This window comes from Denticeps clupeoides, chromosome 18, assembly GCF_900700375.1.
Source record: "Denticeps clupeoides chromosome 18, fDenClu1.1, whole genome shotgun sequence".
Taxonomy (NCBI): domain Eukaryota; kingdom Metazoa; phylum Chordata; class Actinopteri; order Clupeiformes; family Denticipitidae; genus Denticeps; species Denticeps clupeoides.
In genome coordinates, this window is record NC_041724.1 from 18,885,687 (window position 1) to 18,907,085 (window position 21,399).

General features: G+C 46.0%; 3 protein-coding genes and 1 non-coding gene across 7 annotated transcripts; 1 reads left to right on the forward strand and 3 right to left on the reverse strand.

Annotated features, from left to right (window-relative positions):
• Positions 1-1,884: 1,884 nt before the first annotated feature.
• mospd1 (motile sperm domain containing 1) lies at positions 1,885-8,318 on the forward strand. 2 transcript variants are annotated; one of them, XM_028959535.1, is made up of 6 exons: positions 1,885-1,985; positions 4,735-5,002; positions 7,410-7,485; positions 7,568-7,800; positions 7,872-8,033; positions 8,110-8,318. In XM_028959535.1, the coding sequence occupies exons 2-6, from the start codon at positions 4,846-4,848 to the stop codon at positions 8,139-8,141; spliced, it is 660 nt and encodes a 219-aa protein (XP_028815368.1). In that variant the 5' UTR covers positions 1,885-1,985; positions 4,735-4,845; the 3' UTR covers positions 8,142-8,318. The 2 variants fall into 2 exon arrangements, with proteins under 2 accessions (XP_028815368.1, XP_028815367.1); XM_028959534.1 differs by having other exon boundaries at positions 7,872-8,318.
• Positions 8,319-8,374: 56 nt separating this feature from the next.
• On the reverse strand, positions 8,375-14,226 carry pabir2 (PABIR family member 2). The gene is made up of 10 exons (XM_028959530.1): positions 13,518-14,226; positions 13,367-13,445; positions 13,245-13,298; positions 12,925-12,968; positions 12,776-12,830; positions 12,094-12,186; positions 11,913-12,004; positions 10,776-10,840; positions 10,585-10,678; positions 8,375-9,375 (listed from the first exon to the last, which is right to left on the reverse strand). The coding sequence occupies exons 1-10, from the start codon at positions 13,646-13,648 to the stop codon at positions 9,240-9,242; spliced, it is 843 nt and encodes a 280-aa protein (XP_028815363.1). The 5' UTR covers positions 13,649-14,226; the 3' UTR covers positions 8,375-9,239.
• On the reverse strand, positions 12,587-12,744 carry LOC114768663 (small nucleolar RNA U109). The gene has a single exon (XR_003743107.1). It is a non-coding gene; the product is annotated as a small nucleolar RNA U109 (small nucleolar RNA).
• A 3,425-nt stretch (positions 14,227-17,651) lies between the features above and the next one.
• Positions 17,652-21,164, reverse strand: hprt1 (hypoxanthine phosphoribosyltransferase 1). 3 transcript variants are annotated; one of them, XM_028959532.1, is made up of 9 exons: positions 21,070-21,164; positions 20,355-20,461; positions 19,808-19,991; positions 19,552-19,617; positions 19,114-19,131; positions 18,923-19,005; positions 18,803-18,849; positions 18,613-18,689; positions 17,652-18,530 (listed from the first exon to the last, which is right to left on the reverse strand). In XM_028959532.1, exons 1-9 carry the CDS (start codon positions 21,094-21,096, stop codon positions 18,483-18,485), a joined length of 657 nt encoding a protein of 218 aa, XP_028815365.1. In that variant the 5' UTR covers positions 21,097-21,164; the 3' UTR covers positions 17,652-18,482. The 3 variants fall into 3 exon arrangements, with proteins under 3 accessions (XP_028815365.1, XP_028815366.1, XP_028815364.1); XM_028959533.1 differs by having other exon boundaries at positions 20,885-21,139; XM_028959531.1 differs by lacking the exon at positions 21,070-21,164 and adding an exon at positions 20,610-20,878.
• Between the last annotated feature and the right edge of the window lie 235 nt (positions 21,165-21,399).

A 21,399-nucleotide genomic window follows, 5' to 3' on the forward strand; every position in this document is an offset into this window, starting at 1 on the left:
TTCTACTCACACCATGTGTCTAAAAAACCTACACATCTTCCTCACAAGAACTTCTACTCATGCCGTGTGTGTGAAAACCATACACACCTTCCTCACAAGAAGTTCTACTCACGCCGTGTGTCTAAAAAACCTACATATCTTCATCACAAGAACTTCTACTTATGCCATGTGTCTAATAAAACCTACACATCTTCATCACAAGAACTTCTACTCACACCATGTGTCTAAAAAACCCTACACATCTTCATCACAAGAACTTCTACTCACGCCATGTGTCTAATAAACCCTACACATCTTCATCACAAGAACTTCTACTCACGCCATGTGTCTAATAAACCCTACACATCTTCATCACAAGAACTTCTACTCACACCATGTGTCTAAAAAACCTACACACCTTCCTCACAAGAACTTCTACTCATGCCGTGTGTGTGAAAAACCCTACACATCTTCATCACAAGAACTTCTACTCACACCATGTGTCTAAAAAACCTACACATCTTCCTCACAAGAACTTCTACTCACACCATGTGTGTGAAAAACCCTACACATCTTCATCACAAGAACTTCTACTTACGCCATGTGTCTAATAAACCCTACACATCTTCATCACAAGAACTTCTACTCACACCATGTGTCTAAAAAACCTACACACCTTCCTCACAAGAACTTCTACTCATGCCGTGTGTGTGAAAAACCCTACACATCTTCATCACAAGAACTTCTACTCACACCATGTGTCTAAAAAACCTACACATCTTCCTCACAAGAACTTCTACTCACACCATGTGTGTGAAAAACCCTACACATCTTCATCACAAGAACTTCTACTTACGCCATGTGTCTAATAAACCCTACACATCTTCATCACAAGAACTTCTACTCACACCATGTGTCTAAAAAACCTACACACCTTCCTCACAAGAACTTCTACTCATGCCGTGTGTGTGAAAAACCCTACACATCTTCATCACAAGAACTTCTACTCACACCATGTGTCTAAAAAACCTACACATCTTCCTCACAAGAACTTCTACTCACACCATGTGTGTGAAAAACCCTACACATCTTCATCACAAGAACTTCTACTTACGCCATGTGTCTAATAAACCCTACACATCTTCATCACAAGAACTTCTACTCACACCATGTGTCTAAAAAACCTACACATCTTCCTCACAAGAACTTCTACTCATGCCGTGTGTGTGAAAACCATACACACCTTCCTCACAAGAAGTTCTACTCACGCCGTGTGTCTAAAAAACCTACATATCTTCATCACAAGAACTTCTACTCATGCCATGTGTCTAATAAAACCTACACATCTTCATCACAGGAACTTCTACTCATGCCGTGTGTGTAAAAAACCCTACACAGTGGTGGCCTAGCAATTAAGGAAGCGGCCCCGTAATCAGAAGGTTGCCGGTTCAAATCCCGAAGCGCCAAGGTGCCACTGAGCAAAGCACCGTCCCCAAACACTGCTCCCCGGCGCCTGTCTCGGCTGCCCACTGCTTATTCAGGGTGATGAGTTAAATGCAGAGGACACATTTCACTCGTGTGCTGTGCTTTCACATCTTTATCACAAAAACCTCACAGTATTATTATTCACTCACAGTATTAAATGATGGAGGCGGTGAAAGCTGGGTTACATGTATTGAGTGTAGAGCAGTTTATAAAGAAGCCTGTAATAGAGTGTTTGGTTTTTTGTGAGTAGAAAAAGATCAAGTACAGGTATCTTCATCATGAACTACACTGCATGCATGCGTATAAAGTAAATACTATATTTATTACACTAATTATAAACTAGGCTCCAAGTTTAATAATGTACGGCACGCGAGCGCGCGTGACGTCAGGAACGTGCCCTGGCGGAATTCCTGGGCCCTTCCTTATCCCAGAATGCAACGGGCGCGCTGCAGCAGCGCCAGCGCACACAAACACAAAGAGAAGGAACGGGGCGAGAAGCGCCTGGCATCAATCGCGGTCGGGTAAGCGACTTCGGCTCGTCTCGGGGTTTTGGGGAGCAGCAGCGGGCGCCTGTGCTGCCGGCTGTGTCGTATTGTGTTGGGTTTTATCATGGCTGCTTGTGCTGTGGGCTGTGTTGATATATCGTGTCGGTTATGCTACAGGCTGTGTTGTTGTGTTGTTATATCGTGTCGGTTGTGCTGTGGGCTGTGTTGTCATGTCGTGTGGGCTGTGTTGTCATGTTTTTATATCGTGTCTGTTGTATTGCGGGCTGTGTTGTCATGTTATATCGTGGCGGTTGTGCTGTGTTGTTATTTTGTGTCGGTTGTGTTGCGGGCTGTGTTATATCGTGTCGGTTGTGTTGCGGGCTGTGTTGTCATGTTTTTATATCGTGTCTGTTGTATTGCGGGCTGTGTTGTCATGTTATATCGTGGCGGTTGTGCTGTGGGCTGTGTTGTCGTGTTGTTATATCGTGTCGGGTGGGCTGTGTTGTGTTGTTATTTTGTGTCGGTTGTGATGCGGTTGTCATGTTTTTATATCGCGTCTGTTGTGCTGTGGGCTGTGTTGTCGTGTTGTTTTCCTGGCTGTGTTGTCATGTTTACATTTACACTCATTTACATTTACGGCATTTATCAGACGCCCTTATCCAGAGCGACTTACAATCAGTAGTTACAGGGACAGTCCCCCCCTGGAGCAACTTAGGGTTAAGTGTCTTGCTCAGGGACACAATGGTAGTAAGTGGGATTTGAACCCGGGTCTTCTGGTTCACAGGCAGGTGTGTTACCCACTAGGCTACTACCACCCTGTCCGATGTTATTTTGTGTTGGTTGTGTTGCGGGCTGTGTTGTGTTATATCGTGTCGGTTGAGCTGCTGGCTGTGTTGTCATGTTTTTATATCATGTCTGTTGTGCTGTGGGCTGTGTTGTTGTGTTATATCATGTCGGTTGTGCTGTGGGCTGTGTTGTTGTGTTCTATCGTGTCTGTTATGTTGTGGCCTGTGTTGTTCTGTTGTTATTTTGTGTCGGTTGTGTTGCGGCCTGTGTTGTCGTGTTGTTATATCGTGTCGGTTGTGTTGCGGGCTGTGTTGTTGTGTTGTTTTGCGGGCTGTGTTGTGTTGTTGTATCGTGTCGGTTGTGTTGCGGGCTGTGTTGTCGTGTTGTTATATCGTGTCGGTTGCGTTGCGGGCTGTGTTGTCATGTTGTATCGTGTCTGTTGTGTTGTATCGTGTCGGTTGCGCTGCGGGCTGTGTTGTGTTGTTTTGCGGGCTGTGTTGTCGTGTTGTATCGTGTCGGTTGCGTTGCGGGCTGTGTTGTCGTGTTGTTGTATCGTGTCGGTTGTGTTGCGGGCTGTGTTGTTGTGTTATATCGTGTCGGTTGTGTTGCGGGCTATATCGTGTCGGTTGTGTTGCGGGCTGTGTTGTCGTATCGTGTCGGTTGCGTTGCGGGCTGTGTTGTCGTATCGTGTCGGTTGCGTTGCGGGCTGTGTTGTCGTGTTGTTATATCGTGTCGGTCGTGTTGTTGTATCGTGTTGGTAGCGTTGCGAGCTGTGTTGTTGTGTTGTTATATCATGTCGGTTGTTTTGCGGGCTGTGTTGTTGTGTTGTTGTTATATCGTGTCGGTTGCGTTGCGGGCTGTGTTGTCGTATCGTGTCAGTTGTGTTGCGGGCTGTGTTGTCGTGTTGTTGTATCGTGTCGGTTGTGTTGCGGGCTGTGTTGTTGTGTTGTATCGTGTCGGTTGCGTTGCGGGCTGTGTTGTCGTGTTGTTGTATCGTGTCGGTAGTGTTGCGGGCTGTGTTGTTGTGTTGTTTTGCGGGCTGTGTTGTTGTGTTATATCGTGTCGGTTGTGTTGCGGGCTATATCGTGTCGGTTGTGTTGCGGGCTGTGTTGTCGTATCGTGTCGGTTGCGTTGCGGGCTGTGTTGTCGTGTTGTTGTATCGTGTCGGTTGCGTTGCGGGCTGTGTTGTCATGTTGTTATATCGTGTCGGTCGTGTTGTTGTATCGTGTTGGTAGCGTTGCGAGCTGTGTTGTTGTGTTGTTATATCATGTCGGTTGTTTTACGGGCTGTGTTGTTGTGTTGTTGTTATATCGTGTCGGTTGTGTTGCGGGCTGTGTTGTCGTGTTGTTGTATCGTGTCGGTCGCGTTGCGGGCTGTGTTGTCGTGTTGTTGTATCGTGTCGGTCGCGTTGCGGGCTGTGTTGTTGTGTTGTTATATCGTGTCGGTCGTGTTGTTGTATCGTGTTGGTAGCGTTGCGAGCTGTGTTGTTGTGTTGTTATATCATGTCGGTTGTTTTGCGGGCTGTGTTGTTGTTATATCGTGTCGGTTGCGTTGCGGGCTGTGTTGTCGTATCGTGTCGGTTGTGTTGCGGGCTGTGTTGTCGTGTTGTTGTATCGTGTCGGTCGCGTTGCGGGCTGTGTTGTGTTTTGCGGGCTGTGTTGTCGCGTTGTTGTATCGTGTCGGTTGTGTTGCGGGCTGTGTTGTTGTGTTGTTATATCGTGTCGGTTGCGTTGCGGGCTGTGTTGTGTTGTTTTGCGGGCTGTGTTGTCGCGTTGTCGTATCGTGTCGGTTGCGTTGCGAGGCAGCCATGTTTGTTGTACATTTTCTCGATGTAAAATGTTGGCTGTTCCTCTGGATGACGTGAGCAGCCACGTGGAGCCCTGGACCGCTTTCACTTCCTCTGTCCCGCCTGATTAGAAATGTGCAGGAGATAAAGACGTGAGGTTGATCAGGACGGTTCGGTGGTTGAGTGAGCTGTGACTCCCCTGTATCCCTGCAGGTGCTTGTACCATGCTCCTGAGGAGCTGAGGAGCGCTGAGCTGCATCTGGAGAGTGGCTGGAGAGCTGAGGAGCAGACCGGACACTGGCAGGACGGAGAGAAGCTCAGCCAATGCAGCAGCAGCAGCTCCGGACGCCTGACCTTGTGGAAGGAAGCCTTCCCGTCTTCGTCTTCCCCACCGAGCTGCTCTTTTATGCTGATGAGCAGGCCTCCCACAAGCAGGTCCTCACCCTCTACAACCCTTATGAATTCGCCCTTAAATTCAAAGGTGAGCTACTCTTCTTCATCTACTTTTGTTAGCTGCTGTCAGGGGTGTCTCCACGTTACTATTTATGGCATGCGGTCTACCATGCAGTATGGAACCGATCATCACATTTACAGCATTTACCAGACGCCCTTATCAAGAGGGCCTTATAAAGGGACACTCAGGGTCAAGTGTCCTGCTCAGGGACCTGATGGTAGTAAGTGGGATTTGAACCTGGGTCTTCTGGTTCATAGGCGAGTGTGTTAACCCCTATGAGACGCATGTACATCACGTGGACTTTGGTAAAATTAGGGAAACGTGGTGTGTGTGGTGATTAGGGCGTGTGGGTGTGTGTGGTGATTGGGGCATGTGTGTGTGTGCGTGTGTGGTGATTGGGGCATGTGTGTGTGTGTGTGTGTGTGGTGATTGGGGTGTGTGTGTGTGGGGTGATTGGTGATTGGGGCGTGTGTGTGTGTGTGGTGATTGGGGCGTGTGTGTGTGTGGTGATTGGGGTGTGTGTGTGTGGGGTGATTGGTGATTGGGGCGTGTGTGTGGCTCGTTGTATAGAAACGTAGTATTGTAACCGTTGTATAGAAACGTAGTATTGTAACCGTTGTATAGAACCGTTGTATAGAAACGTAGTATTGTAACCGTGGTATTGTAACCGTTGTATAGAACCGTTGTATAGAAATGTAGTATTGTAACCGTTGTATAGAAACGTGGTATTGTAACCATTGTATAGAAACGTAGTATTGTAACCGTGGTATTGTAACCGTTGTATAGAAACGTAGTATTGTAACCGTTGTATAGAACCGTTGTATAGAAACGTAGTATTGTAACCGTTGTATAGAAACGTGGTATTGTAACCGTTGTATAGAAACGTAGTATTGTAACCGTGGTATTGTAACCGTTGTATAGAAACGTGGTATTGTAACCGTGGTATTGTAACCGTTGTATAGATTTACATTTACAGCATTTATCAGACGCCCTTATCCAGAGCGACTTACAATCAGTAGTTACAGGGACAGTCCCCCCCTGGAGCAACTTAGGGTTAGGTGTCTTGCTCGGGGACACAATGGCAGTAAGTGGGATTCGAACCCGGGTCTTCTGGTTCATAAGCGAGTGTGTTACCCACTGGGCTACTACCACCCTGTATAGAACAGTTGTATAGAAACGTAGTATTGTAACCGTGGTATTGTAACCGTTGTATAGAACCGTTGTATAGAAACGTAGTATTGTAACCGTTGTTTTGTAACCGTTGTATAGAAACGTAGTATTGTAACCGTGGTATTGTAACCGTTGTATAGAAACGTAGTATTGTAACCGTGGTATTGTAACCGTTGTATAGAAACGTAGTATTGTAACCGTGGTATTGTAACCGTTGTATAGAAACGTAGTATTGTAACCGTGGTATTGTAACCGTTGTATAGAAACGTGGTATTGTAACCGTTGTATAGAAACGTAGTATTGTGACCGTGGTATTGTAACCGTTGTATAGAAACGTAGTATTGTGACCGTGGTATTGTAACCGTTGTATAGAAACGTAGTATTGTAACCGTGGTATTGCAACCGTTGTATAGAACCGTTGTATAGAAACGTAGTATTGTAACCGTGGTATTGTAACCGTTGTATAGAAACGTAGTATTGTAACCGTGGTATTGTAACCGTTGTATAGAAACGTAGTATTGTAACCGTGGTATTGTAACCGTTGTATAGAAACGTGGTATTGTAACCGTTGTATAGAAACGTAGTATTGTGACCGTGGTATTGTAACCGTTGTATAGAAACGTAGTATTGTAACCGTGGTATTGTAACCGTTGTATAGAACCGTTGTATAGAAACGTAGTATTGTAACCGTGGTATTGTAACCGTTGTATAGAAACGTAGTATTGTAACCGTGGTATTGTAACCGTTGTATAGAACCGTTGTATAGAAACGTAGTGTTGTATAGAACCGTTGTATAGAAACGTAGTATTGTAACCGTGGTATTGTAACCGTGGTATTGTAACCGTTGTATAGAAACGTGGTATTGTAACCGTTGTACAGAAACGTGGTATTGTAACCGTTGTATAGAACCGTTGTATAGAAACGTAGTATTGTAACCGTTGTATAGAAACGTGGTATTGTAACCGTTGTATAGAACCGTTGTATAGAAACGTAGTATTGTAACCGTTGTATAGAAACGTAGTATTGTAACCATTGTATAGAAACGTAGTATTGTAACCGTGGTATTGGAACCGTTGTATAGAAACGTAGTATTGTAACCGTGGTATTGGAACCGTTGTATAGAAACGTAGTATTGTAACCGTGGTATTGTAACCGCTGTATAGAAACGTGGTATTGTAACCGTTGTATAGAAACGTAGCATTGTAACCGTTGTATAGAACTGTTGTATAGAAACGTAGTATTGTAACCGTGGTATTGTTTGCAGTACTTTGCACGGCGCCTAGCAAGTATGCCGTGGTTGACGCTACTGGAGCAGTCAAGCCGCAGTGCTGCGTGGACATGTGAGTAGCGGCCACGCCCTGTCCGTTTGAAGCCACGCCCCGTCTTATCGCCGCCGTTTGATTGGTCGCCTTTGGCCCGCAGCGTGATCCGGCACCGAGACGTCCGCGCCTGCCACTATGGGGTGATCGACAAGTTCCGGCTGCAGGTGTCGGAGCAGAGCCAGAGGAAGGCCCTGGGCAAGAAGGAGGTGATGGCCACCCTGCTGCCATCGGCCGCTCCGGAGTCACCTGGCTCCCGCCCGCAGGAGGAGGAGCGGCGCATGAAGGAGCAGCTGGCCGAGAGCGTCTTCTTCGAGCAGACGTCCTTCCAGTCAGGTGAGACCAGCCGGGTTAAAGCGCCCCCCAGTGGCCGGCCCAGCGTCTGACGGGCGTGCCTTGGTCTGCAGAGAGCCGCTCGGGGTCGGGGGGTCCCAGCCTGCTGACCGTGCTGCTGGGGCTGGTCTGCATGGCCGCCCTCATGCTGCCCACGCTGGGCGAGCAGGAGTCCACGGTGCCCGTCTACCTCCACCTGAGCGTCAACAAGAAGCTGGTAGCAGCGTACGTTCTGGGTACGTGGCCGGTCCACGCCGCCATGCCGGTCCGCGCCAGCGCAGCGTGCTTGAAGGAACTGCTGTTGTGTTGCAGGTCTTCTCACCATGGTCATCCTGCGCACGTGAGGAGGGGATGACGGGGACGTGCCAGCGGCAGTAGGTCCCGCGGGGCCCGGAATCTGTATTATCGCGTACGTTGCCGTGTGTATGTGCTTTTTCTGCCATTTTATTTAATACATGAAACCCGCGTGTCAGTGTTCCATAACGTAGCTGTGCACATAAAAATAAAAGTTTTTCTTAAAACAGACTGGTGACTTATTGAAAAAGAACTCACGTGATTAGGGACAAATAATTTATTTTTTTCTTTAAATGAACAGAGGTATGAACGGGTGCACACCAAAAAAAAAAAAAATCCATCATTGCTTTGTCCTCATCGTTTGCAGGTCATCCCTGCAGTTTAATACAACATTCACGCATTGATTTGTACACAGTCTGTTTGGCGCAGCCAGAGGGCCGCTCGTGTTCAAAAATGAGTCCACAAAAAAATATATATTTTGAGCAAATATGCTGGAAAAAAAAAAAATCTGCATCCAGCAAAACGACAATCCATTCGATCGCTTCCATGTAACGAAACAGCATTCCACTTTAAAATCTGCATCAACCGAGTCGGATTTACAGTTTATTCCGAGCCCATACACAGCAGTTCTAATTCAGCAACACGCAGACACATTTCATGTGAAACCTCTGAAACAGACTTCTGAAAGTCCTAAAAAAGAAAACAGTAAAATGACTAAACATAAAAAAGGCCGAAACATCTGGATGCTCCCGCACGTCCCTCGACCCCGAGCCTCCAGCCACGGCTCAGGCAGGAGAAGCAGCGTTTCGCTGGCGCGAAGATGACCGCCAGGAACACCACATGGACTCCTACAAGTTCAACCTTGAAACATTTACGTTGCACTCTTTCAGCAGACTTGTGCCGGGCGTATAGGCAAGCCACAGTTTTTAACGAAGACCAGCACATCCCTCTAGGGCAATTAAAGAAATGAAAGACAAAGAGCCTCTGATTCTGAATTCCACAGGAAAAAGGCCAGGACCCCATTACATTACATCCAAGCGTTATAGCAGCTGCCCATCATCTCCACCCGCCTCCGTTAAATAATTACAGACAAGAACAACTGCGCGTGGAGAGGGGATGCTCGGACCGGGCGCCAGCCTTCCATCGGCCTACTTGGGGGACAGGTCCGGCAGGAGGCTGAAGGGAGAGTCGCTGGGGCAGGGGGACACGCCCTCCATTTTGGCTGGAGAGCTGGAGGAGGAGCCCACGCTGCTCAGGCTCCCATCCAGCAGTTCAGACGACAGACTGGAGGCAAGAGAGAGCAGAGGAGGCGTGATCATGACGACGTGAAGAGTCTTCACCGACTCACCGCCAGTGAAAAACGTTACATGGAGCTGCTACACGTTGCACTAATGGCATATGGCTGGGGCAAGAAGAACTAAACATACGCGATGTGAACCACACTAATTAAAAAGTATTAAAAGTCGGCGGTATACGTGAACGTGATGGTCACTTTCCTTGCCCACTAGGACACCATGTTAATCTGCCACTTGTTACACTTCTGTTGAATTGCAGAGTGGAGAAAGCGGGACAAGGCGGGACAACACGCCCAATTTCCACTGTCTCCTCCCCCTCTGCCTGACTGCAGATACGAAGTAGTCTCAACCCACAAAATGCTGCTGGTCCTGATAACCTCCATCCATCCAGGGTGGCACCACCAACAGAGGAAGAAAAAACACTGTGTGTGTGGGGGGGGTGTGTGCGTGTGTGTGTGTGAGAGAGAGAGAGTGTAGTCAGAAGTCGAGGCAGCCTGAGCCCACGTAAAAACAGCGTAGATCAGCTGGAATTTCCAGGAATTTTAAGGCCGGACGCAGCACCACACAACAGTGAAGATACTAGAAACCTGCACTAGTTTTAAACATTGTAGTTATACACCGAGAATCATGGACTTCATTATACATTCATATATACTTCATTTCATATTCCATAACTTTTCAAGACCTGAAAAAACTGTCTTTTTCAGGAGCGTAGGAAGCCTGTACATCAGTCAATGACAAGGTTGCTGTGGGAAGACACAGACACGTTGGGCTGGCTGGAGACTGTCTGTGAGCGGTCTGAATGTAGTCTAATCACATTGCACTCATGTCCCTGTGTAATAGTCATGCTCCCCAATCAGAGGGGTACCATGGTAAAGCCACGCCCACTAAAATGGGTGGCATGCTAGTTTCGGTGCAGTTCAGATTTCAATGTACGGTTATGCTAGTTTTTAATTTGCGGTCAATCACAATAAATCAAATTAATTTCTTTCTTAAAGTAGTTCAGGTTAAGATGACGAATAAAACAAACAAAAAAAATGCAAGTTAGTGTATTTCTTTGTGCCAAATCCAAAGCCATAATAAATTTATGGGGACACGATGGTATCGAAGTATGGTTTGAACATGGGGCATCTGGTGGAAGATATTGGCCAGAGCGATTGGTATACTCATATACTGCCATATAAGGTAGTCAACTCACCAGGAACTGAGCTCGGGTAGGTGGGGCTCGGCAGACAGCATGTTGGTGGTGCCCTGGAAGAGTCTCTTGGGTAGAGGCTCTGTCTCCATCTCTCCTAAAGGAGCCAAAATGTGGGAAGGACAAAATTACGGAGGAAAACCAGAAATCTGGACGTTGGAAAGTGAGAGGGCTGGAAAGAAACGGAGCCACACCTTTTCGTTTGATGGGGCCGAGGATGCTGGGCCTGATGCAGTTTATGGGACTCTGGCTTCTGCGCCTGCAGGAGGGCACATCCAAAAAGTGAAATAAATATCCATTCTACGGTGACGTGTAAATCCAACGTGTTCCCATTACTGACAATTACTGTAATTAAGCGGGTTTCAGTGATTGTTTCAAACAGATAATCAGGCCGAGATGATCAAGAATAACAATGCCTATACTAGTGCTGCACGATTAGTTTAATCGCAATCGTAATCGCGATGTCAGTCTGTGCGATTACATGAACACAAAAAGCTGCGATTTAAATGATTAGTACATGGATTGGATCGGCAACATATCCGATCCATTCTCTCTAAACGTAGGCATTAACTATTTAGACTGTTCTTAGCTGTTAACTTTTTTCAAACTTTGAAGGTTTCCTAAAGAAATTCACCTCAGTTTACAAATCTTAACCTTAGCTAAGCTAGCAAAGCTATGCATCCCTGTGTTCAAGTCAGCCTCCAAACAACGTTTTGGTTAAACGTAAGAACTATAATACGGGATTTTATAATGGCCAAATATAATCAAAACAGTTGTTTAGCCTTACCAGGGTTTGTCGTTCAACAGTAATGTAAAGAGTTTTTTGTGATTTATTTAATTTTGTAGAATATTGTATTTTGAAAGCACTGGGCATTTCAGGTTGTTATAAGTAGTTTGTATGTTTCACTTTGAAATTAAACATTTCACTATTAGTTTGTGACTTTTCATTGATATACAAGCAAGTGTCCTTTATCATATCGCAATCGCATATCGCAATATTGATCTCAATATGTCTTTCCCCAAACCGTGCAGCCCTAGCCTATACTATTATAAAAGAACATATTTACTATAAAGCCACTATTATCTCATTTATCTTGATTGTGACGCACTTAAAGAAAGTTACATCTCTTGTAGAATTGTACAACTTTGTAAACCAGATAGTTAATAATTTACAAGTCCATTTTGAGCAATGAAAAATTGCCGTTAACTGCAATGCAGTCGAACATTTAGTGAACAAAATTAGTCTAGAGCCCATATTGGTGTCAAAAACTGGTTTCCAATGTAGTGAAATGCATTACATGCAAGTGTTAGACATTTCGAGAGCATCTTACACTGTCTGAAGACGTCGTGTTGGGCTTGGAATTGGACTCGGGGTCAAGCCATTGCTGCTGACCAGGATCTGCAATGATGGGGAGAAACATTGCTGCAGACAGACAAAAGTTCATTAATGACAAGTCACACATGAACAAAAAAAAATATATATATATATATATATATATACCAGACACAAACCTTCCCAATCCCTCTCGTAGGAGAAGGAGCAGGTGACACAGGCACGAAATCGATCCGTTTCGGGGATGAGGACTTCTCAAAGTCATTGTCACTCTGTAGAGGGACCACAGGAGACGTCAGACCACACCATCCCGATTCAGAGGAACAGTGAAAGTGAAGTGATTGTCATTGTGATGCACAGCACGCGGTGCACACAATGAAATGGGTCCTCTGCTTTTAACAATCACCCTTAGTGAGCAGTGGGTGCAGTGACTGTGCTGTGTAACCACTGCCCCATACTTTTTTCAAATTCTGCCGGTCCGAATCCCGATCCACTAAGGTGCCACTGAGCAAAGCACCGTCCCCACACACTGCTCACCGGACGCCTGTCATGGCTGCCCACTGGTCACCAAAGGTGAGTGCAGAGGACAAATTTCACTGTGTGCACCGTGTGCTTTGCTGCAGTGTTTCACAATCACTTGACTGTGTTTATGCCCAATGAGCACATTAGAGAAGCTGTTGGAGTTTTATACTACCAAACGCAGCCTGAACTTGAGAGACTGGCGGCCCTGTTAACTCCATGAGTTTTGCTCTAGCATGCTCCAACTAGTCCACGCTCTCCATGTGTGGGAAAGAGTGGATCTGATGTGGACTTACGTCCACAGCATGCATTGAAATACTCAAACATGGAAAGCCGGCTCACCAAACTCAAGCTCTCCTCCCATGACTGGCTGATCTGCATGGCGGCCTGGACCTCCCTATGTGTGGAAATGAAGTAGAAATAAAGAGATTGGTTTATGAATGGTAGATTAAATATTGTGGGGGAAAAAAAAAAAAAAAAAAAATGTTTACCGTTCATGTGCAGTCTCTCTGTTCATTACATCCACCCCCTCCTCCTATTGGACCATAGAAAGTGAATTTAGAGACAGGTAGCTGCTGATCTGAGAAGACCTTCTGACTAGGCTCAGCAGAGACATGTAGATCCAGGGGTGGAACTACCAGAGCCCTGCAGTACTCCCAGTATTCAAACGGCGAAGCAGAAGCTGGACGGTCTTACAACAGACCAGGACAAGAGAAGAATGAGCATTCAGCCTGCACTGCTACCGAGGGCCTTGTGAGGTGGAACACCCCCCGAAACACGTACTGTAAAGCAGTTATGATAAAATGCTGACCTGTTTGATCTGATTAAGTCTGGAGCTCGGAACTCGGACTGGTGAAGAGGGCACCTGCAACAGCAAAGCACGGTGAACACCGGGGTGGTGACAAACCCACAGACTGCTGAGATCCTCCCTACCATGTTCGGCCGGTTGACAACAGTGGTACTGTTTCTTCGACTCCGCAGAACCTCCCTCTGGAACACCTGGGAGGTGTCGCTGTAACACGAGAACTTGGTCAGACAGCGGCCCTCGACCTGAAACTGGGGGACCTCCTGAAGCCCCACTCACCTCATGCCGTTGATCATCGGAGCACTGTTGGATCGTCTCAGGTGGCCATCGCTCTGGACCAGGGCTGACGGCATCTCCAGGTCCAGCTCCATCTTCTCTTGGGACATGAGGCGGGGGTTGTTCATGCTCATTTCGGATATAGTTGGGTACACGTCGGATCCAGCTGGTTACTGCGCGAACCGCGGAGCTACATGGTTAAAAGCCGCTGCCCCCCACCAGTAAAGCAGGCGGAAACGCATCTACGCGGCCGCGCTCCAGCACGGCGGACCAGGGTGGATGTCGCTGCGGCGTCCCGGCTCAGCACGGCTGTCTGCCCGCGGAAAACGGCTCCATGCTCGACCCGAGCTCTTCTACATCGATACGGACGCCAACACTCACATTTCTGAACGCTGCGTTCGCGGAGCACGTAGAGCGGAGCGGGGCGCAGACACGCGGCGACGCTCGGCGACAACAGGAGCAGGAGCGCGCGTCCGGCTAGCGCTAGCAGACAAGCTAACTAGCGGCTAACTAGCTGAGCCACTAGCACTCAGGCCAATAATGGACTTTACCATGAACGCGTCACGCTGCTGAACCTCGTTAAGCGTCCCGCTGCATCGCTTTATAACCCTTCACAACAACGCCGCGCCGCCCTGTTCCTCCGCAGGAAACGCACTTTTACACGCTCTGTTTATCAATGCCGCAACTGCAACGCTCCAGCCGCAGAAAAGCCCCGCCCCTTTCTACTGCAAGAGGGCTGACTGACGGACGCGGGATCCAATCGGCGTGTCCGGAACTGCCGGCGACGCGATCACAATAGCCAATGAGGAGCGTGGATTTCGAAACTTCCTGGAGTTCCAGGATGCCGCCTCCAGGTGACTCGTTTCAGAGCGCATGCGCGTAGTACAGAGTATTCTTATGCATTTAACCATCAGCGGGCAATTAAAGACTATATCCACTATATTACTAAATTTATATGGATATCCTCTGCTAAATCCTTGAATTCAGTACTTACACCTAGATCAGGGGCCCGCCGTAGATCGGTACCGAATTGCCCAAATAATTGGCCATCATTATAAGTGCACGAGTTTTCCTGTGACGCCTGCCGTTACCGCCAGGTGGCGCATCAGGCGCAGATGGAGCTGAGGATCTCCACCCGGACCCGACCGGTGATGTATGGCGAGCAGTGAGGGCCAAGAAGCTCCAGGCTCATCACGCGTTTTTATAGGCGCTGTAACAGAACGGCGTATTTTTCTTATATTCTAAAGATCTCAGGACGGATCTCCTGCCTGCTGCACCACTCCTGTTTTATTCACCTTAACAATCCAGCAACTAGTCAATATCATGAAAAACTTACATTTTACATTTACAGCATTTACCAGACGCCTTTATCCAGAGCGACTTACAATCGGTAGTTACAGGGACAGTCCCCCTGGAGACACTCAGGGTTAAGTGTCTTGCTAAGGGACAAAATGGTAGTAAGTGGAATTTGAACCTGGGTCTTCTGGTTCATAGGCAAGTGTTTTACTTATTATGTGATTTCATACATGCATTTTCATTCCTTTTTACTGCTATAGATAAAGAAACAGATCAAATCATTAAACACGCACACAAAATGCACAAACCTCAGCACATTTTATTCCAGCGGGATCATGAAGTAGAAAAGGATGAGTACTTGGGTGCGGTGGTTTGCAGGGTTGGAGATTATGGATTTTTCTATATTACTTTAAATATGAACAGTGTAATGTTTATGTCTGATATGTATGCATCTGGTGGCGGCCCGGCCCCTCTGACAAAGTCACTTTTTCCAGCATTCGTGACAGCTGGGTTGCTTTCAGGGACCCGGTGAACTCCAGCATGGCATTCAGATGAGAATGGGGTCCGCACATGGCAGCTTTCTGCTGAGTTGGAGTTCCATGGCCAAGGAGCTGCATTCAGGCCTTCCGTACCACATGCGGTGGCAGCAGTCACGTTTGCCTGTTCATCTGCCTAATGAGAATGGAAGGGGATCATGGAGTGGGTTTGATGGTCAGGGGTTGGGCTTGAACCCTTACTTCCCGTGAAAGCATTTATAATGCTTCCTTGATATCACAAATTCAACGCAGGGAACAGCATTTATTCTTTTATAAAATGACTGCAGACAAGCAAGCAAACAAGATCCATAAAAACAGGGATGAGTGTGGACGATCCTGAAATTCAAGCAGAGGCTTTTATTCAGGTCTTCTCGTAGAACATCAGTGCCTGACCACATAAATGCCAAATATCCCCATGAACCTCCTCAACCCTGTTACAGTTTCAACTGGTAAAGCCTATGGATTAAGAATGGGGCGCCATTAAAGTTTGTGTGAGTGGGTTATAACAAGTCAAAATGAATCCTCAGAATACACACAAATTTACAGTCAATACTGTAAGGTACGAGAAAAGAACATAAAAACGAGACATTAAACACCTCGTGCAGGAGGCAAGAACAAGAAAAGACCATAAAAACACTGTGATGTAAAGGTGCAACGGGTGGGTGTCGGGGACGTGGAGGAATAGAAAACGGATGGAGGTATGGGACCATACATGACAGGTGCAGGAAAAGAGAACTGATCTACAAGGACAACCACATAGGAATGAATAGAATTATCGAGGGACTGGTCTCCACTGGGTCAGTGCTTTTCTTTAATGATGACTATGCTACTGAAAACTGAAAGCATACGTGTATTGCGGACAAAATACAGATTCACTGGAATAATTGCAGCGCGGGAAATTCACTGTGAACGTATCAGCCGGCTTTTGGTATGTCCTACTCAGCAAATCAGTTTTCAAAGAATCGACATCTGTCGCACAAGCTTTATCTCACCATTAATATAAAGATTCCTTCACTAAGAAAAATATCCCTGCGCCCTGTTTGTGGAATGTCTGATAAGAGAACGTTTGCAGCACAGACATAAAATATATCTGCTATTGGGGATGTTTCACACAGCTAAAATAAAAAAAAAATATTACAAAACAGTTACACAAGCCCATTTTTCAGCTATTGCCTGTGTATTCCCATATAAACAAGTAATTTTAATTCTAATTAAAAGACTGAAGCAACTACTAGACAATCTGAATGGAAATCTTCATATGGTTACAAAACTGCTCCAGCTCTGCATTCAGACAAAGATTTCCACTGATCATGTCACTATTTATTTTATTACACACTAGTTATTTTGTGGGTCAATTTATGAAAAACATTGCTGGTTATACTAATCTGTCTAATACAGGTTAATAATCTGTACAACAAAACGTGTCCTCTGCATTTTAACCATCACCCTTGGTGGGCAGCCATGACAGGCACCCGGAGACCAGTGTGTGGGGACGGTACCTTCATCAAGGGGACCTCAGTCAGCTTCTTTAACTGCTAGGACACCACTGCCCCATTAAGTCAATTAAGTCAAAGTTCAAGAATGGTTGACCAGAGATGAACAGCCTTCTACTGTCCAATTTGCCAGTTGCCAGGATACTGCCACCCATCAGGAATGCCGCACCAGTACACCACAAGCTCCGATGAAGAAGTCAGTACATTAGAGATCAGACTAGAAGCTAAACAGGACAATTATTATGATTTATTTATTTTTTTTAAAGTGAAGTGATTGTCATTGTGATACACTGCAACACAGCACACAACAAAATGTGTCCTCTGCTTCCTCAGTGAGCAGTGGGCGCCCAGGGCGCAGTATGTGGGGAGAGTGCTTTGTTCAGTGGCACTTCAGTGGCACCTTGGCGGATCGGGATTCGAACTGGCACCCTTCTGATTAACCGCCCTAATTATAAAATAAACATATAAAACAAATCGATTGGATAAATGAACTGAAGCCCACGGGTAAGGCTGGGCTTTCATCCATTTTATCCCATCTAGAACCATCACTCGCCAGGTTGAATAAAGCAGAAAAGATGTCTTCCACACCAGTGTCTCGTCTAATGTGACAGCAGCGATCCACAACAGGGTGGAGGCAGTGGACACCATAGAAATCACGGCTTGGTTCACCACTGCCAGCTTTCGGATTCTTCCCCTTTGGTGGGAGTTTTTATCAGTGACTATTCAGGCCACAGCGAGCAACTCATCACGGTTCCATACTGCACTAACACTCATAGTAAAATCTACAAAAAAACCCAACACAGACAGTTTAATGCTGCCATCAGGCCAGATATCAAATTTAATTATGATTTATTGTCATTGCTTATGGACAGTGGTTAAAACCACTGGAGACACAGTCTGAAATTAAAGTTTAATAAGCGTAGCACAGAGCAAAGTTACAGTTCTGTCATGCACAGAAGGTTAATGGTGTGTGAATGTATTTCTTGCAACAGAATATGTGCCAACAATTGTATAAAAAAAATACAGGTTCAGAACTCTCCTGTTAATGTGAATGTGAACACTGGGAAACCACTACTTGGAATTTTAAACAGATAAACGCAGATGTTCAATGCACAATTTCCCTTTCCTGTTCATGTGGTGGCCCTGCATCGAGGTGTAAATGAGAATGCTGAACAGTTTCGTTCTGTTATGCATCATGCCCAGAAGAATCATCTTTGGAAATAAGCTACAGTCTTATCACGACTTTATGAAATGTACCAGGAGTATAGAGCTAAAACCACCTCTTTACTGCAGCGTCCCAGGATCTAATTGCAAGTTCATTTAGCTGAATGGTCATCAAGATTTATCATTTATGCTATGATGTTTTAAAAATAAACTATATAAAATTATCAATCATAATTTAATAAATTAAGCTGTTTCAAAGCACTTTTTTTGATGTGCACTAAGCCTTGCTCCAAAAAGACAGATAGTTGGAACATTATGAACTGCACCAGGGAGCTGTGTGCAGGTACCTCTGACCCTGCCTTGTGATAGCAATAACACGTACAGTACTGATATAAAATGGTCATTTATAAAAAAAAAAAAAAAAAAAAAAAAAAAAAAGGAAATGAGAACTGAGGAGTGAAAACATGCAGCTGGCCTTTTCACGCTTTATATTTCTCCTTTCCGGTCTCGCTGATGACACAGATGTGCTGAAAAAAAAAAAAGAGACGATGTGAGATAATGCCCTGAAGGTGGAAACGCGTAACGCGCACATTCCTTATAGAACCTTACATTCAGATCTCTGAAGTACTCATTGTAATCCAGTGCGTACCCAACCACAAATTTGTCAGGAACTTCAAATCCTATATCTGGTCAGTAAAAGAAAGCAGGAAATAGTTAACCAAATGCAAGAAGGGAAAATGGAGTTATGTAGCATTAGCTCATGAGAAATCATATTAAAACCATAGAAAAATTATCTCACAGTCCGGCCTGTACCCAACGCTTCTTGGAGTTCTCTTCACCAACAAACTAGAAAATAACACCGTGTTAATGCTTCACATGGGCCTGCTACATGTCTAGAGGAAAATAAGTAATGAAATACCTGACAACTTTGACCATCTTTGGATTGTACTGAGTCAGAAGTTTCAGTAACGTCTTCATTGTCTTTCCAGTGTCAATAATATCCTTGTGGCACAATAAGAAGTAAAAAAATTAACACATGCAGATACATGACATTGAAATTTGCAGAATGACATTAAAAATGATACAAAAAAAAAAAAAAAAAAAACTCACCTCCACGATTAAAACATTCTGTGAAGAAAGCAAAAAGCCATTTAGAAGACTTCAGTGGAAAGAGCCCACACGTTACAGGAATTGATCTGTGTGTGTCACGCCCTGAATCTTCAGCAGGAAAGTGAAGTGATCGTCATTGCAATGCGGCGACACAGTGAAACGTGTCGTCTGTATTTAACAGTCACCCTTGGTGAGCAGTGGGCAGCCATGACAGGCGCCCTATGGCGGTTTGGGATTCGAACCCGCAACCTTCTGATTATGGGTCCGCTTCCTTAATTGCTAGGCCACCACTTCCCTAAAAGACTACAGCCAATTTTATGAATGTGACCCATGGCGTTGGTCAAACACAAAGCGGCCCCTCTTAAAAAGGAACAATTTAAAACACGCTCTGGGAATTGGTGCGAGTTCTTTTTCAGCAGAAGCGTTGCGGATTCGTACCTTATCTGTGAGTGTGGACAAGTCATCTCCACCAATGACTTTAATCTCACCTGTGGACTGGTCATTCTAGAAAAGGAAATTCGAAGGATGATCGTGGTGGTAAAAACATTGCAAGATATTGATCAGAGCCTCTCAGAAACGGCATTATCATTATCAACATTATCATCCTCAAACGAAAAAAAATGGACCAACAAATATCTGTGAAATGTTGCCGCTCGGTAGATAGAATCCATGCACTAAATTATTATTGTCTTACACAATAACTCTTGAGGCGGATGAAGTCCACGGTCATGGGGATGGAGCGGTCGCTGTTGCGGTTCAGGGCCTTGATGTAGTCCAGCAGGTCAGCGAAGAACTTGTAGCCCCCCTTGAGCACACAGAGAGCGACTATGTGGTGACCGCCCATGTCCTTCATGATGTCCCGCGCAAGCCGCTCAGTCCTGTGTCAAGAGGAGCACAATCAAATTTAATAATTAAGGAGCAGAAGCCGCTTTGGAACAATGAGGACCAGATTCTTGCTGATAGTCCGTCCATGAATGGAAAGCTGGCCTCCTGGAGTGAAGAGGAACTTCACGTCTCGTAGCTTTTCAGCCCGCTAGACTAACCAACAGGTTGACATTTATTACACAGCTGCTGGAAGCAGGGTTGGGAAGGGCTGAAATCAAGATCTTCATTCATACGCTGATCGCTAGAGGGAGGCCAGCAGTTCACGTCTGCTCATGATGAGTAGAACCGTATGAAATAAGTGATAAGCTCTTATTACGCGCATGGTGTGGTGTTTACAATGGTGGAACAGAACGGACCTGTCCAGGATCAGTCCATGTGGGATGTAGACCTTCTCCAGATCGGTGGCGTAGTGTTTGGGTATACAGAAGAGGTCCAGATCGTAACCCTGTTCATCGTCGCTGATCTGAGGACACAGAAACATGTCAAACGCAGCGGTGAAGGTGCCAGATGGAGGAAAATAACAGTTAGCAGGAGGGCCGCCACCACCACCAGAGGCAACAGGAAATGAGGAAGGAACACGTTCCTGGCGCTCAGGGCCTTCTCATGGTTACCTTCTGTGATGGAACAGCAGGAATCTGCTGGTGTCCATGTGACGGCCCTAACTCCATTACCCACAACTCCATCCCCCAGAAGCAGATGAACGAAGGCGATTTATGCACCGAGGAGTCCATTTTGAGCCGGATTTAACGGTGCGGGTCCACGGACACCAGGACGTGAACTCTGACCCTGGCACGCGCACGTCGTGACCTCCGACTTCCAGGTACGAGAGCATATAGAATATATAAAGCACTGATACATGTCGTCAATATAAACTCGGTCTCTTTACCTGCGAAAAACAGCACATTCATTCCGAATATGTCGAATGAGCCGGATTCGGGGTTAATGGGGTACCGCGCCACGCGTGACCCGCAGAACCGCGCGCCTCCTCCACCCAGGGGGGTCACGGCGGGGTCAGAGTTGAACCCCGAGATGCGGCGCCGCGGAACGCGGTGAAAACTCCCAGACACTCACCACGACGCAGGAGCAGGAAGAAGCCATGTCTGCGCGGCACGTTGTCGCAGCGGGCTGACCGGCCTGCGCTGTGACGTCACCGCTCCGCACGCTGCTGATTGGCTAGCGGGAAAATGAATACATTATTCCCCGTTTCCGTCTCAATGACTGTTTTCATGTATTTATTTTATGGCCCATTTCTGTCTTAACTATCAATAAATAAGACAGTTATTTCCACTGTAACCGTAGCTGTAAACTGTTCCACCGTAAACCTCGTTACATTACTTATAATTTAAAAACATACCATTTATAATACTTGTTTATATTTGCAATATTTGTAATATTGAGGAC

What these genes read in the sequence shown, in the direction of transcription:
- hprt1 (XM_028959531.1), bottom strand. Translation starts at nt 20,729, where the DNA reads ATGGACTCCTCGGTGCATAAATCGCCTTCGTTCATCTGCTTCTGGGGG. An exon ending in AAGATGGTCAAAGTTGTCAG is followed by an intron (nt 18,850 to 18,922) that starts GTATTTCATTAC and finishes GTTATTTTCTAG; the next exon opens with TTTGTTGGTGAAGAGAACTC. An exon ending in CGTTGGGTACAGGCCGGACT is followed by an intron (nt 18,690 to 18,802) that starts GTGAGATAATTT and finishes TTTACTGACCAG; the next exon opens with ATATAGGATTTGAAGTTCCT.
- pabir2 (XM_028959530.1), bottom strand. Translation starts at nt 13,648, where the DNA reads ATGAGCATGAACAACCCCCGCCTCATGTCCCAAGAGAAGATGGAGCTG. An exon ending in CCGATGATCAACGGCATGAG is followed by an intron (nt 13,446 to 13,517) that starts GTGAGTGGGGCT and finishes CTCGTGTTACAG; the next exon opens with CGACACCTCCCAGGTGTTCC. An exon ending in CGGCCCCATCAAACGAAAAG is followed by an intron (nt 10,679 to 10,775) that starts GTGTGGCTCCGT and finishes TGGCTCCTTTAG; the next exon opens with GAGAGATGGAGACAGAGCCT.
- mospd1 (XM_028959534.1), top strand. Translation starts at nt 4,846, where the DNA reads ATGCAGCAGCAGCAGCTCCGGACGCCTGACCTTGTGGAAGGAAGCCTT. An exon ending in CCGCAGTGCTGCGTGGACAT is followed by an intron (nt 7,486 to 7,567) that starts GTGAGTAGCGGC and finishes TTTGGCCCGCAG; the next exon opens with CGTGATCCGGCACCGAGACG. An exon ending in GCAGACGTCCTTCCAGTCAG is followed by an intron (nt 7,801 to 7,871) that starts GTGAGACCAGCC and finishes CTTGGTCTGCAG; the next exon opens with AGAGCCGCTCGGGGTCGGGG.